Genomic DNA, 17,740 nt, shown 5'->3' with positions numbered 1-17,740 from the left:
TTTGTATTTGATCTTGGAAGTGTGATAGGGAGCCATGAAGTTTATTGAGTGTGGAGCAGAGAGCATGATCAGACTTGTGCTTTAGGAAGATCACTTTGGTAGCTGTATTGGATTGGATTAGGGGTTGGACTAGGGAGAGACTTGAAGCAGGCAGACAAACCAGCAGCCTATTGCAGTAGTCCAAGTGGGAGGCGATGAGGACCTGTACCAAGGTGGTGTCATTATCAGAAGACAGAAGGGGGCATATTTGAGAGATGTTTCAAAGGTGAAATCAACAGGCCTTTGGAACAGATTGGATATATGAGAGACAATGAGTAGGTGAGGATGACCCCTAGGTTACTAACCTGGGGGATTGAGAGGATGATGGTGCCTTCTACAGTAACAGGAAAGTTTGGCAGTGGAGGTAGATGGGGTGCTTTGGGGAAAAAAAAATAATGAGTTCAATTTTCAATATGTTGAGTTTAAGATGTCTATAGGATATTCAGTTCAAAAGGTCTGGAAGGCAGTTGGAAATGTAAAACTAGAGGTAAGCAAGAGATTAGGGTTGGATAAATAGATTTGAGGATTATCAGCATAGAGATAGTATTTCAATCCATGTGAGCTCATGAGACCACCAAGTGAAATAGTGCAGGGGGAAAAGAGGCCCAGGACAGAGTCATCTGGGACTCGAATGACCTGGATAAAGATCTAGCAAAGGAAACTGAGGAGTGGTCAGATAGGTAAGAAGAGAACCAGGAGAAAGTAATATCTTAAAAAAACTAGTGAGAAAAGATTGTCAAGGAGGAGAGGGTGTCAAAAGTGGCAGAAAGGTCAAGAAGGATGAGGATTTGAGAATAGACCATTAGATTTAGCAATTAAGAGATCAAAGGGAAGAAAAGATATAAAACAATAGCAGGGTTGAAAAGATCAAGTGAAGGTGGGGGAGGGAGGAAGGAGGTTGAGAGACATGGGCATGTTTCTAGGTAGTAGGGAAGAAGCCAGTAATCAGGGAGAAATTGAAGATAAATGAGAGAGTGGGAATGACAAGAGCAGGCAGTTTATCGAAGGAGATGGGATGGATCCAGATCACTTGCACAGGGAACCTTGATAAGGAATAGGACCACCTCTTCACATGAGACCAGGAGGAGATAGGAAGGTATGGCAGAAGGAATCAAAGTGAAAAGAGATAAAAAAGAGGGGAGAAGAAGAAGCCTATGGCGAATGGCCTCAACTTTTTTCTATATATAATGTAAGGCAAGGTTCTCAGTTGAGAGTTTGGGGGAAGAGAAAGCCATAAGAGGTTTGAGGAGGGATATAAAGGTTTAGAAAAGCTGCTGTGGTGAGTGGGATAATGAGTTGATAATGGAGATGTAGAATGATTGCCTAGAAACTTTGCGGACCCAGTTAAGGTTGCATAATATAAATTAGTAGTGGACACATTTAGAATAATTCTGTGATTTTATTTTCCAATAGGTGATTAAGAGTGAAGGTAGTGGATGGTGAGAGTGATCCCAGGCTAAAACTTGATAAAGCACAATTGGCAATATCATAATGGGGCCAGGGACTAAAGAGAAGATAATAGTATAGGGTTTAGTGTTCCAGTTATTTATTACCCCTTGGCTGAAAGAGGTTAAATAATTTGGCCATAGCCACATAGTAAGTGTCAGAGGGAGGATCTGAACCCAGGTGTTTCTTCACTCAAAGACAATACTCTTTCTACTCTACCATGCTGCCTCTCATCTTATAAGTTCTGTAATATTTCAGAAAGCTCTGTACTTTAATCTAGATTCATGTGTTCTCTTTTAATGCAAATTGTAATTCCTTTTTATATTAGATGGTTTTATGTGTTGTTGTGGCCAACAAGTTTATAAACTGGTTGCTGACTTTTTGGTGATGAGCCTATCTAGACTTACTAGGCTGCTTCTTCTCTGACTTGTTAAACTCTGACTTTACTGTGAAGATCTTCAAAAAGTCACTGTTAACTCCACATCACATGGCACTAGATATTTAAAACTCTGCTATTGGATATAGGTCTACATAGCTTATATTACCCTGGAAATTATTATCCTATCAGTGTGAATACTTTGTCAGGTAAATTTCCTTTACAAGCCAGTTACTTAAAGCCCATCTGGGGCTTTCCCTGTACTGTCTTTGACTGGTTACTCTGTTAACTGTCTATTTCATGACACGTTTTCTTTAAATGAAGAAGGGCAGTGAGGGTAGGAGAGAAATCTTTTAATAATATCTGTAAGATTTTTATCTGAGAGACACAGGATTAGAAAAGGCCAGAAGCCATACATGAACAAGAAAAGCAGATCATCATACTTGCTATCCATCTGTTCCTTGATAGCATTTCAAAGCCAAATTTTCAAAGAGGTGTTACTAGAATGACTTTAAAAGGCTGCAGTGAAACACCAGCACACTTACCTTATAGCATTGACAATTGTAGGTATGATTTTATAATAAACACTTTTAACTTAACTAAGTATGTTTTTAACTTAAGTGTGAATTGTCAATTTATTAATTTTGAGAGGAAGATTTTTTTTTATTGTTGTTGCTTAGTCATTTCTCAGTTGTATCTGATTTTTCATGACCTCTTATGGGCTTTTCTCAGCAAAGATACTGCAGTCATTTGCTATTTCCTTCTGCAGCTCATTTTACAAATGAGGAAACTGAGGCAAACCAGGGTTAAAGTAACTTGTCCATGGTCACACAGCTATTAAGTGTCTGAGGCTGGATTTGAACTCAGAAAGAGGAGTCTTACTTGCTCCAGGCCAGCACTGTATTCACTGCAACACCTAGCTACCCATGAATTGTGAGGTTACTATTTAACAAATAACAGGAAAAAAAATGAAATATTATTCCACCTCATATTTATATGTGCTTTACAGTTAACAAAATATTTCATTCATAAAACCACTGTGAAATGGACATTGTGGTAGCCTGTATACCATTCCTCAATTTTTGGAGAGTCTCAGGAGATACATATACTAAGTATTATATTTGTATCAGTGATAGAATTTTTAGCATATGTGGTTGGTAGAGAAGTAATCAGTGAGTCTTTGCTTGAAATAATGGGTATTACTGAACAAGAGTCACTGGATCAGAGTACATGGTAGGGAATAAGGTGTAAGAAGACTGGAAAAATGGGGGACTAGGTTGTGAAGAACTTTGAATACTGGTGGATTTTGTATTTGAATTTGGAAGTGATAGCCAGCCACTATCCATGTGAATATATGTGTATGCATGCATATATGCATATATATTTATTTAAAATGAATTAGTTACATTTTTTAGTTCTAAGTTGTCTCCCTTCCTCCCTCCTAGAAGGCAAAAATTTGATATAGATATATATGTGGAACCATACAATACATGCATCCATATATCAGTTCTTTCTCTGGAGATAGATAGCATTTTCCTTCATAAGTCCTTCATTGTTTATTTGAATATTCATATTACTCAGAATAGTGTAGTCACTCACAGTTACTCTTTGAATATTACTGTTATTATATATAACATTTTTGTGGTTCTGCATATTTCAAAATATTCAGCATTATTTCATTCAGTTCTTTTCATATTCTAAAATCAACCTGCTCGTCATTTCTTTACAGTACAGTAGTATGCCATCATAATCATAAACTACAATTTGTTTAGCCATTCTCCAATTGATGAATATCCCCTCAATTTCTAGTTCTTTGCTACCACAAAGAGAGCTGCTATAACTATTTTAGGACATATGGGTTCTTTTCCTTTTTCCCTGATCACCTTAGGAAACAGACCTAATAGTGGTATTTTGGGGTCAAAGGGTATACAGAGTTTTATAACTCTTTAGTCATAATTCTAAATTGTTCTCCAAAATGGTTGGATTGGTACAAAGTTCTACCACCAGTATATTAGTGTCCCAATTTTTCCACATCCCCTCCAACATTTGTCATTTTCCCCTACGACCATTTTAGCCAATCTGATAGGTGTAAGATGGTACTCAAAGTTGTTTTAATTTGCATTTCTATAATCAATAATGATTTAGAGCATTTTTTCATGTGACTACGTATAGCTTTAATAGTTTCTTCCAAAATTGTCTGTTCCTGTCCTTTGACCTTATCAATTGGGGAATGAGTCATGTTCTTATAAATTTGACTCAGTTCTTTATATATTTGAGATGTGAGGCCTTGATCAAAGCAACTGTCTATAAATTTCCCCCCCAGTTTTCTACTTGCCTTCTAATCTTGGCTACATTGGTTTTATTTGTACAAAACTTTTTAACTTAATGTAATAAAAATTATTTTACATCCCTCAATGCTCTCTATCTTTTGTTTATTCATAAATTCTTCTATCTATAGATCTAATATGTTCCATACTCTTCTGATACTTCCTTTATGTCGAGGTCATGTATCCGTTTTGACCTTATCTTGGTAAATGGTGTATTATATTAGTTTATACCTAGTTTCTGTCAGGCTGTTGAGCAATTTTTACCAAATAGTGAGTTTTTATCACAAAAGCTTAGATCTTTATATTTATCAAACACAAGGTAACTAACTTTACCTTCTCTATACCACTCATCCATCATTCTCTTTCTTAGCCAGTACCAGATAGTTTGAAAAATACCACCTTATACAGTACAATATCTGGTACTGCTAAACCTCCTCCTTTTACATTTTTTTCACTCATTCCTTTGATATCCTTGACCCTTTTGTTTTTCCAAGTGAATTTTGTTATTATTTTTCTAGCTCAATAAAATAATTTTTGATAGTTTAATTGAGATGGCACTGAATAATTAGATTAGATAAAATTGTCATTTTTATTATATTGACTCACCCACCTGTTAACAATTGATATTTCTCCAGTTATTGAAATCTGACTTTATTTGTATAAAGAGTATTTTATAATTATGTTCATATAGTTCCTGAGTTTATCTTGGTAAGTATACTCCCAGGTATTTTATATTGTCTATGGTTATTTTAAATGAAGTATCTCTTATTATCTCTTCTTGAAGGGCTTTGTTGGTTATATGTAGAAATGATGAAAAATTTATGTGCATTTATTTTATATCCTTCTACCTTGCTAAAATTATTGTTTCAACCAATTTTTTAGTTGAATCTCTAGGATTTTCCAAGTATACCATCATATAGTCTGCAAAAAGAGATCTTTTTTTTCCTCATTGCCCATTCTGATGCCTCGGGAAAGCTTCTAGCTTGTCCCTGTTAAAGATAATGCTTGCTGATGGTTTTAGGTAGATGCTTCTTATCATTTTAAGGAAAAATCAACTTATACCTATGTTTTAATAGGAATGAGTGTTGTATTTAGTCAAAAGCTTTTTTCTGCATCTTTTGATATGATCATATGATTTTTGTTAATTCTGTTATTGATATAATCAATTATATTAATACTTTTCTTTATATAGAACCAGCCTCTGCATTCCTATTGTAAATCACATTTTGTCACAATCTTTGTGATATGTTGCTGTTGTCTCTTAGCTAGTATTTTATTTAGGATTTTTTCATCAATATTCATTGAAATTGGTCTATGATTTTCTTTTTCTGTTTTTGCTCTCCTGGTTTAGGTATCAACACCATTTTTTTTCATGAGGAGTTTGATAAGAGTCCTTCTTTGCCTGTAATTCCAAATAATTTATTTAATATTGAAATTAGTTATCTTTAAATGTTTGGTAAAATTCACATGTAAATCTTTTTGATCCTGATGCTTTTTTCTTAGGAAGCTTATTTATGACCTGTTTAATTTCTTTTTCTAAAATAGGTATACTTAGATATTCTATTTCCTCTTCTGGAAGTTTATATTTTCTAAGTATTCTTCCATTTCACTTAAATTTTTAAATTTATTAACATATAATTGGGCAAAATAATGCCTAATAATTGCTGTAATTTTATCTTCATTAGTGGTGTATTATCCTTTTAATTTCTGATACTAGTGATTTGGTTCTCTCCCTTTTTAAACAGTCATGTTAACTAATGGTTTATATATGCTCTTTGATTTTTTTATAAGACCAATTCCTAGTTTTATTGATTATTTCAATGGTTTTCTTACATTCAGTTTTATTAATCACACTTTTAATTTTCAGGATTTCTAATTTGCTGTTTAATTGAAGATTTTCAATTTGTTCTTTTTTCTAGTTTTTTAATTGCATACCTAATTCATTGATCTGCTCTTTTCATATTTTATTGATATAAGCATTTAGAGATATAAATTTTCATCTGATTACTGCTTTTTTTGATAATTAATTTATTTTTAGTTTTCAACATTCACTTCCATAAAATTTTGAGTTTTAAATTTTTTCCCCATCCCACTTTTTCCCCCCACCCAAGGCAGCATACAGTCTGATATAGACTCTACATATACATTCATATTAAGCATATTTTCCCATTAGGCATGATGTAAAGAACAATTAGAACTAATGGGAGGAACCATGAGAATGAAGCAATAAAACAAAACAACAAAGGAAAAGGAGAGCAAATAGTATGTTTCCATCTGCATTCAGACTCCCTATTTCTTTCCCTGGGTATGGATAATAATTTCCAATCTGAATCTTTTGGAGTTGTCTTAGATTCTTAGATGTGAAGATCCAAGTCTATCAAAGTCAGTCATCCCACATAAATGTTCTCCTGGTTCTGCTTATTTCACTCTGCATAAGTTCATGTAAGTCTTTCCAGGTTTTTTTTTGAAGTCTGCCTGCTCATCATTTCTTATAGCACAATAGTATTCCATTACATTCATATACCACAACTTGTTTAGCCATTCCCCAATTGATGGGCGTCCCCTCAATTTCCAATTGTTTGCCACCACAGAAAGAGCTGCTATAAATATTTTTGTACATGTGGGTTGTCTTTAGGTTACAGACCTAGAAGTGGTATTGCAGGGTCAAAGGGTATGCACATTTTTATAGCCATTTGGGCATAGTTCCAAATTGCTCTCCAAAATAGTTGGATCATTTCACAACTCCACCAACAATGTATTAGTGTTCCACTTTTCCCACATTTTCTCCAACATTTATCATTGTCCTGTTTTGTCACGTTAACCAATCTGATAGGTGTGATGTGGTACTTGAGAGTTGTTTTGATTTGCATTACTCTAATCAATAATGATTTAGAACATTTTTTCATATGATTTTAGATGCTTTAGTTTCTTCCTCTGAAAACTGCGTGTTCGTATCCTTTGACCACTTATCAGTTGATGAATGTCTTGTATTCTTATAAATTTGACTCAGTTCTCTGTATATTTTAGAAATGAGGCCTTTATCAGAGACACTGGTTGTAAAAATTCTTTCCCAGTTTTCTGCTTCCCTCCTAATCTTGGATTCCTGATTACTGCTTTTGCTGTATCTCATAAGTTTTGGTATGTTGTCTCATTATTATCATTCTCTTTAATAAAGTATTGTTTCTATGATTTGTTCTTTCATTTACTTATTCTTTAAGATTAGGTTATTTAATCTCCAGTTGATTTTTAATCTGTTTCTATGATAATTTGTTAAATGTAATTTTTATTGCATTATGAATTTAAAAGAATACATTTAATATTTCTGCTTTATAGCAATTAACTATAAGGTTTTATGCCCTAATATATAGTCAGTTTTTGTAAAGGTGCCATGTACTATGGAGAAAAAGGTATATTCCTTTCTATTCTCATTCAGTTCTTTTTAGATGTCTGTCATATCTAGCTTTATAAGATTCTATTCATCTTTACTTCTTTCTTACTTATCTTTTGGTTAGATTTATCTAATTCTGAGAGGGGGAGGTTGAAGACCCCTACTATCTATTTCTACCTATAATTCATTTACCTTTTATTTTATAAATTTGGGTGCTATAGCATTTAGTGCATATATTTATTGATATTACTTCGTTTTAACTATGCTACCTTTTAACATGATGTAGTTTCCCAGCTTATCTCTTTTAATTAAATCTATTTTAGCTTTAACTTTGTCTGAGATCATGACTGCCTCCTCTACTTTTTTTACATCACCTGAGGCAAAATAAGTTCTACACTATCCCTTTATTTGTACTTTATGTGTGTCTCTCATTTTTAAATATGTTTCTTGTAGCAACATATTGTTCTGGATTTTTAACTATTCTGCTATCCATTTCCCTCTTATAGGTGAGTTTATCCCACTAACATTCAAAGTTATAATTACTAGTTGTGCATTTCCCTCCATCCTATTTCCCCCCATTGTTTATCCTTTATCTCATTCCCTTGACCTCCTATTTCTTAATCTTCACACCCTTCTAAGAGTCCCTCCTTTATCCTATTCCTCTTGCCCTCCTATTTCTCTGTAAGTTAAGAAGACTTTTATATCCAACTAGATTTATGTTATTCCCTTTTTAACTGAGTTCTGATGAGAATAAGTTTCCCTCACTGCCCATCTCTCCCCAGTAAAGACTCTTCCCTCCCCTGTAAAAATTCTCCCATTCATGACTCTTTTGTATAAGATAATTTTTTAGATTGTTCAGATCATGTTTTATTCCCTTGCTCAGACTCAAAACATCTAATGAAATATGATCTTAAAATTGTAAGGTTTCCCAGACCACAAAGACTAAATGAGGAATTTGATTTAAACTACTTAGAGGAAATCCTATGATTTTTACATAGGCCTATGCAAACATTACTCCTTCATATATTAATTTTCACAAAAGAATGATTGGGATTACTCACAAGATGTACTATCACAATAATATCTAGCATAGCAAATATATCTTTCTAGAAATTCACTTTTCTAATTCATAAAAAAATAACTTTCAGCATAAACAGCAATTCAATACAGTAATCTAAGGTGGAAAGTATAGATTATTTTATCTAGTTGCTGCTGGATGAAACCTTATAATATTTGAAAAATGTGCAGCATTCTCTTTTTTTACTCAGACAAATTGAAGGAGCTTTAAAACCAAGAGTAGGGTGTTTACGGATTATGTTGATGTATATTCTGAATTTGAAAAGATAGAACAAATCTTGGACAAGTATAAACTATTCTTCACACACACACACACACACACACACACACACACACACACATATGCAAGAAACCCCTAAGAAAATTAAGTTCCCCTATTTTTTCTTGTTTATTTGCTTTAGTGATCTATCCTTCTGTGTATTGATGGCATTTTCAGGGATACACAAACTTATTTAGCCTTCACTTAAGATCTGGAATCTATTATTCTTGGTGAACACAGGAAGTATAGAAAGAGAGAGCCAGTTAGCTCATACCCCCTCTCAACATGTAGAGATCTCTCCCCACATACTATGTCATTTCAGTGGCATTTCTTAAAAAATTTGGCTTTCCTTTGTTATTTAATGAAATATGAAATAAAGAGAATACATGCATACTTTTGACTGAATTGACAGAATGTCTTAGACACCTTTGTGTAATTTATAAGGCTACCAACCAAAAATTTTAACTGCTGTGTTCTCTGGTAATTACTGATTCTGTAGAAACCTGATCACTGCTCACAGTTTAGTGCAATTTCTATAACAAGTTATTTTCTTGTATCATTCTTTACATTTTCAGAAAAAAAAATTGACCTTTCCTTAAGAACAATTTTATAATATGTGTATATATTTTAAAAATATTTATAATACATTAAAATAATTGAGGGAAATACTCAAAGTATTCAATATTATTTTTAGGTAATTATTCCCATGTAAAAATACCACTCCCCACAAAAAAATAATAAATAAAAATAAAATAAAAATTAAAAAAGTAATTCCCAGGGTTGATTGAGTTTAATAGCAAAATAAAGTAAGTAAAGTGAAGTAAAAAGTATGGATATAGGACCACTCTGCAAGGCTCCAAAGTGGCACTTGTATGAAGAGATAGAAAAGACAGTAGAGAAGAAAAATCTTACCTCATATATCTTGACTACTTAATACATTACCTATTTTTTGTACATACTGGATGCTTTGAAGATTTTTGTTTAGACATAAGCTATATTTCCTACTAGTCTTTCATTAATCTTTGAAACATTAAGGTATTTTTTTTTTAAAAAAAGAACATAAAATAGTGTCAGCTGTGGACCAGAACTTCCACCACCACCCAAGAAGTTTGGGTTGGATTGGAGGTTGGAGACCTAACACTTTGTTTCATTTGTGCCCAGTCTGGCTCACAATCTAGGAGTTGTCCTCAGTGCCTCACTATTTCTCACCTCCACTTTTCCCCTCCTCCCATATCCAAGCTTTTGCAAAAACCTGTTTTCTCCTCTGACATTGTCTCCTTCCTAGTACAGACTTTGATCACCTCATGCCTGGACTGTTGCAATAATCTGCTAATGAGTCTGCCTGCCTCAAGTCTCACTCCACTCCAATCCATCCTTAATTCAGCCACCAAATTGATTTTCCTAAAGCACAGATCTGAGCATGTCACTACCCTTCTCAATAAACTCTAGTGGCTGCCTGTGTCCTCCAGGGTCAAATACAAAATGTTCTGTTTGGTATTAAAGCCCTTTATAACCTAGTCCCTTCCTACTTTTCAGTCTTCTTCCATATTAGCCATGTTGCCCCCCCCCAAAAAAGCAAGAAAAGTAAAGTGAAGAAGGCATATTTCAATTTGCACTCAGAGTTCATCACTTCTCAGGAGGTGAATAGCATTTTTGATCATGGGTCCTTTGGAATTGTCTTGCATCATTGCCTTGATCAGAGTAGTTAAGTCTTTCACTGTTAATCATCTTTACAATATTGCTGCTATAATGTTCTTCTGGTTCTGTCCACTTCACTTTGCATGCATTCATAAAAGTCTTTATAGGTTTTTCTGAAACAATCCTGCTTATCATTTCTTATAGCACAGTAGTATTCCTTCACAATCATCTACCACAACTTGTTCAGCCATCCCCAAATGATGGACATCCCTTTAATTTCTAATTCTTTGCTACCACAAAAAGAGCTGCTATAAACATTTCTGGTCAACTAGGCCCTTTTCCATTTTCTTTGACTTCTTTGGGATACAGACCTAATAGTGAGTGGTATTGCTGGGTCAAAGGGTATGGAGTTTTGATAGCACTTTGGGCATAGTTCCAAATTGTTCTCCAGAATGGTTGAACCAGTTCATAATTCCACCAACAATGCATTAGTGTAACTATTTTTCCATATCCCCTCCAGGATTTACCATTTTCCTTTTCTGTCATGTTAGCCAATCTGATAGGTATTACATACCTCCAAGTTGTTTTAATTTGTATTTTTCTAATAAAGAGTGGTTTAGAACATTTTTTTTCATGTGACTGTTAATAGCTTTTATTTCTTCTTCTAAAAACTGCCTGTTTATAACCTTTGACTATTTACCAATTGGGGAATTACTCTTATTTTTATAAATTTGGCTTAGTTGTCTATATATGTGAGAAATGAAGCCTTTATCACAGAAATTTACTGTAAATTTTCCCCCCGTTTCATCTTTTCCTTTTAATTTTAGCTGCATTGGTTTTGTTTGCAGAGTGGCTTTCATAGACAATTTCTATATCAAGCAATATCTTCACAGTCCCATAATTAACCAAGAAGCTTCAAGAAATTAAGATTCTTCTGAATTGATTATTTTTTTTACAAAAGCATTTGACCAAATAAGTAGATAAAAACACAGCTTTAAGTAGTTTCCTCCAACAAGGTAGCTTTTATTCACATCTTAAGATCAAACAAAATTTTCTGATAAAGGAAACCACAAAATTTATTTTGTTTTTTATCCTCTGAATTATCAGTATTGCCAGTCATAAGATGTTAAGACATGAAATAAGATTGTAAAGGTACTCATAGTAGCTGCATAAAGTAAACACTAGACATTTTTATATTTAAATTACATACATATATGTGTTTTGACTTTACTAAAACTGAAGTGTAGTAGTGTGCCATAGTGTAAGAACAAGAGTTAGAAGCAGAAGTGTTGGGTTCAAGTCCTACTTCCAACATTTATTTCCTTGCTATGTGATTTGGGACAAGTCTCTTAGTTTTTTCATCTGAAATTTAAGGATAATAATAGTTAAAAAATCTACTTCATTGGTCTGTTATGAGGAAAGCATGTTGTAAACCTGGAAGTGCTACAAAATGTGAACTATTATTAATATAGCTTCATAATATAGTTAGTGCTTATAGATATATTTAGATAGTAGTAACAGTCACATAGGTGCTAAGCAGCAGTCTCTCTTTAGGACATTTTAAAATAGTTTTTCTTTAATCACATGACATATCAAAAATTTCAGCAAAATAAATATACACCAAAATGACAAATATGAGATAATTATTAGTTTATTTTTCTTTATTAAGTAGTTCTTGAAAAATTTTTGTGGCCTTGAAAAACCTCTTTTCAGAGCCAGAGAAGTACACCTTTTTAGTACCAATGCTGTCTTCGTGGGCAGTCTAATTTAATATAGAATGTTTTTGAGTTATACTAATACTTCTAGAAAAGTACAAAAATAGTGATGCTCATTGATGACCCACAATGCTGCTAACCAAAGAGCTACATATGAAATATAGTATTCTTTTACTTTGACACATACACACTTGGTAGTTGTGGAATAATTGCTAACGTTTTAAAAAATTCTAAAGGAGGTAAATTTAATGGAGTCATATTGAATAGTCAAGTTTTAGAAACATAGATGCACATCAGGATGTAAAGCTGTGGAATATTGTCCTTGTTGATAATGTGTGGGAATGTTATATAGAAATAATTAATAGTTTTACACTATTGTCAGCCCTCTTGTAGATAAAAATTAGCAAAAAGCTTTAAACTATGAACTTAGAGTATAAGTGATGAGTTTTAAAATTTTCTTAAATTTAATTTTTCAATTTATAAATTATTACACCCAGCAATTTTGTAAGTCTCTATAATTATGATGGATATGCCTATTTCATTCTGTTAGACCACTAAGGATTATTGTAGCATAGGTTGTGGGTAAACATTATGCATTTAATTTATTAAAATCTATTAACTATATATTTCCCTTAATCATATAATAATATAACAATAATAATAAAAGTTAGAATACTACTTACAAATAATACCAAGTGTTAGGAGACACAGTTTAATAGATGCACCAATTTCTCATGATAGCAGCCATTAGCTTCTTAACTTCTAATAAATTGGAGTGCTTTTCTATTTAATGAACATGATCACCTGTATTTTAATTAAGTTGAATAAGTTAAATATAATATAATTTAAAAGTATAATATGAGGTCTTCTTTCTTTTTCTTTGATGAAAGCCACTTTTTGCATTAATATTGACAAGTTCTACTCTGAATATCAAATGTGTTACTTTCAGAGCCTTTTTCTTGGCACGCACCATGCCATTGGTATTACAGTTTAGTAAGCAGATTGAAAAGACAATTACAAGTTTGGACCAGATCTTGTGGGGCTTGCTTTTGCAATATTTTCATATATTTTTAGTCTGTATCTATACAGTAGTCACAGATCATTTCAAAAGTTAGAAAAATTTACATACTAAATTCTGACCCTATAATTTCTTATTTATGACCTTAGGCATCATTTGATCATTCAATAAGCATGTATTAAGTTAATATAATTTTGTTAAATTTATTAATTTATAAGCATTAGATTTATAAAGACAAAAGTGAAACATTTCCTTTGCATTCATATGTGTGTGTTTGTGTATATATATGTAACATGCTACACACACATAACTACACTATGCCTCTGTGTTACCTATGCATATGCATAAATATATAACACATACACAATACATATATAGACAGTAGATATAAGGTGATTTTTGAAGGGAAGGCACTAGCAGCTGGGGGAATCATGAGTGGCTTCATATAGAAGGTAACACTTGAGCTGAGTCTTGAAGAAACCAGGGATTATGAGACGGAAGAGATGAGAACACACATTCCAGGAATTGGTAACAGCAAGTGCAAAGCCACAAAGATAGTACATGAAGTATTGTGTTTAAAGAACAGTAAAGCTGGTTTGGTCAGACTGTGGTTTATATGAAAGGAAATAATGTATAATAAGATTCAAAAGGTAGACTGGGTGAAAGGCTTTTGTGAAAGGCAACTGGAGGACTACATATTTGATTCTAGAGGTGATTGAGAACCATTATAGTTTGAGTAGGGGACTGACATGGTTAAACTTGTGCTATAAGAAAATGATACTTTACCTTGCTTAGTTTCCTCATCCACAAAATAGGGTAGTCTTGAGACTAATGCATCATTAAATATATTATCCTATGATTTCAAATCACAGATCAGTTTAGTGATTTGAAGGGGCAAAATATTTCTACTTCAGCCTTAACCAAATTCACTGCCAGTCTTTTTCTTTGTACTTAAAAAAAAAAAAAAACGTAATTCTGGACCTTCAGCATGAGATATATTTTGACCAGTTTTTAAAGCTGTGATGTTGCTGGGATTTTGATACAGAATGGCCTCTACCCCACAAGTGACAACTAGGAGATAATGAAGAATTTCTGTTTCCCTATCAAACAATTGCCAAGACAGGTTTTTTTTTTTTAATGCACGTTAAATTTGATTAATGATGAATATGTATGAGTTCTGCTTAGTAGTCTAAGGGGAAAATTTAGTCCTCTTAAGACACCAAACTCATTTGACTTTTTGTATTAGCCCCTCTGGCCTAGTCTACTATGCTTGTTTCCTGATTGGCTAGGCTGTACCTGGAAGGTAGGTAGAAAATGCAAACGTATTTTTTTTATATATGTTCCTTCAGGGAATGGTCTTTGTGAAGGAAATTTGTGACTATTTAATTATAGTCATACTTCTGCTGAGTTTAGTTACAATAAAAGTTGGTACTTTGTCCATGGAAAAGCTCTAGAAAAGTAAGTTTTATATATTCCCCTAATATAATACTCTACATGGACTCTGAAACTAGTCTGAATATAGTAGTCATGTCAATTATTTAGGGCTTTTATTTACTATTCTTGATAATTCAATAAAATAAAGCTCACAGTGCTATATTGTACTTTTGTCCTGCTTAGGAGAACTTTGAAAGCCATAAGAGGATGCCCATTCTAAGAATCAAGATAAATCAATTCCTAGTTAGCTGGGGTTTTTTACTAACCTGCACTCCATCTTCTACTATCATGCTGGATTATCATACATCAAACCAGAAATGTATTAGTGAAAATTATTAATACATATATAACCTATATCAAATCACCTACTGTCTTGGAGGGGGAGGAAGAGGGTGAAAGGGAGGAAGAGAATTTGGAACCCAGCATTTAAAAAATGAATGTTAAAAATTGGTTTTTGCATGTTATTAGGGGAAAAAAAATTTTAAAAATAATTTTTATAATTAAAGATGACTGAGGTTCTCAATAATTTCTGTGGTGAATCGCCTGATGAAAATTTCTAATGACTCCTATAACTTTTGATAATTGAAAACATGCTATCTCTGAAGTCAGCAGAATGAATATAATACCTAGAATGAGAATTAAATTATAACTTTGTCAATACCTGAGAAGCATTGCCTTTTTGTTTCTATTGCTAGTGTATCTCTGAATGTGAGTTACGTATTTTCCCTGCCATATTCTAGAAATGGGTGTATGTCATGGAAAATTGAGACCAAGGCCAGGGGAAGTATTGTATTCTTTTCTCTTTCTATGTTTCTGACTTTCTTATTTCTTTCTCCAACATAGTTCTCTGTTCTTTTTCATGTCTCATTTTATTATTTGGGAGTGGTGTTGAAAACTGAGAAACTCTCATGAGGAGTTCTGGTTGTCTTAGCAATATGTTCATTTTCATGTCATTTTAACAACATACCTATTTCTTCATGTATTCAGAAATGTCCAAAGAAACATTTTTCTCTTTTTTCCTATTGGTTTATAATTTTGTTGTAGAAATTGCTAATTTCAGGTCTCTCTATATACATATTTATAAGTGTATACACATACACACACAGAATAATATCTCCTCTCATGGTAGCTGTTTTGTCCAGTATTAGGTAATGCTGTCACTCAACTTTGATAAAATAATATTAAGTCCCCAAAGAAGTCTATATAATAAAGTAAATTAAAATTTAGACAAGTATTTCCGAGTATGATCAAATTGAAATTTTTGGAATTTTATGATATATTTCCCAACTTGAGAGTCAGGATAGCAAAGTGGATAGAGAACTGATCTCAGAAAAAAAAGACCTGGGTTTATGTTCTCTGACATAACTGACTGCATATAGGGAGTTCCTCTGTCACAAAAATCACAAGTCCATTCTCTATTTCCATCCCTAAATCCTAACTCTATCTGGATTTTTTTTTATTATGGTGAAGTCATGTTTATGTAGGATTTTTTTTTTACTTTCTGAAATATATCCCAAACTAGATTAATTCTGACTTAAATATAAATTGTATATATGTGTGTGTATGTATGTGTATATATATACATATATATGTGTGTGTGTATATATATACATATGTATATATACACACACACGTATATATATATATATATATCACACAGCTGGTGAGTGTTATGTGTTTGAGGCCAGATTTGAACTCAGGTCCTCTTGACTCCAGGGCCGGTGCTCTATGCTCCACCTGCTGCCCCCATAAATGATATTCTAAAACTGCATTTTATTTGGTTGAAAATTTCTTTTTAAGAAGTCATTGCATGTTTACTCTATGTGGTATGAAGTTGCTGTGCAATTGAAATGGATACTTTTTTTTAATAGAAATGGGTTGATGGAGGGCTTACCAATGGCCTTCCTATCCTGCCTATGGGGCGAACAGTGACTGTTTCACCTTTTAGTGGTCGATTAGATATCTCCCCAGAAGACAAAGGACAGTTGGATCTATATGTTAATATTGCAAATCAAGATATCATGGTAAGCAACTTTTTTAGTAATTCAGAGAATTTGAATGATTAATTCTCCCAGGAATATGCACTAAATTTAACAACCTTTATAACCATTTTTAATTTTAGAAAATGTTTATGTTTTGCATATGTTAAATAAATAATTTATATATTGCTTCAAAATATTTACTTTATAGCAAGCAGAATAAAAAGTACTAAATATTCTCTACTTAGGCACTTTGAACATTATCCTAATAAACCTTATTATCCTTTCATTTAGAATGTTTTTTAATTTCTCCCCATTTTTTGAGGCCAGTTTCAGAATCAGTTTTGAATTAGGTCCTTTGTTTAAAATGATTGTGATAATAAAGTATATAAATATGTAAGATCAAATAAAAATCCTTATGAGTATTAATATGGAAAATATTAGATTGGAGTGTATTATTTTTATTATGGATTCTGCATTTTTGTTATTAAATTAATATGTAGTAAGCGAGTTGGGACTGACATTCATAGCTGCCTTCAGTGTGTCTTATATCTCAAAATTTGTTTCTTTTCATTATAGTTGTCTGTGGCCAATCTGGTAAGACTAAATCAAGCTCTTTTCCCACCAAGCCAGAGGAGAATGGAATCATTGTATCAAAATGGATTTGATGATGCTACGAAGTTTTTACTAAAAGAAAATTGGTTTGAATAGAATCCTTAAAGTTTATTATGCAGAACAAAACTTGAAGGACTTCTGAAATAAATTCTAATTAAACCTGAAAAATTCCAACATCTGTCAAAGTTTTCTTTGTCAACAGTAAAGAGAACAAAATATCTTTTTTAAAATTAGGACTTGTAAATATCATTAAAAAGAGCACACTCAAATGATAGGCATTTTTAAAGAACACTAATGTTTTATAAAAATGAATACTTACCGCATTTTAGGAAACATGGTTTGAATCCCACTTCAAATTCTTACTAGCGTATGACACTAGGCATGTCACTTATCCTCTCTGGACCTCACTTTCCTCATCTATAAAATTTG

General features: G+C 32.7%; 1 protein-coding gene across 4 annotated transcripts in view; it reads left to right on the top strand.

Moving 5' to 3' along the window:
- Nucleotides 1-17,464, top strand: part of PNPLA4 (patatin like phospholipase domain containing 4) — a 46,766-nt gene extending 29,302 nt beyond the window's left edge. For all 4 annotated transcript variants that reach the window (XM_027835411.1, XM_027835412.1, XM_027835410.1 and 1 more), the window contains exons 6-7: nucleotides 16,589-16,741; nucleotides 17,276-17,464. In XM_027835411.1, the coding sequence (XP_027691212.1) occupies nucleotides 16,589-16,741; nucleotides 17,276-17,407 (285 nt within the window). In that variant the 3' untranslated portion in view covers nucleotides 17,408-17,464. The remainder of the gene's footprint in view (nucleotides 1-16,588; nucleotides 16,742-17,275) is intronic.
- Nucleotides 17,465-17,740: the final 276 nt, after the last annotated feature.

Source organism: Vombatus ursinus, unplaced genomic scaffold (genome assembly GCF_900497805.2).
Source record: "Vombatus ursinus unplaced genomic scaffold, bare-nosed wombat genome assembly UNPS02014814.1, whole genome shotgun sequence".
In the NCBI taxonomy this organism is placed as follows: domain Eukaryota; kingdom Metazoa; phylum Chordata; class Mammalia; order Diprotodontia; family Vombatidae; genus Vombatus; species Vombatus ursinus.
The sequence above is the reverse complement of the archived record's forward strand: the minus strand, read 5'-3'. Positions and strand labels throughout refer to the sequence as shown.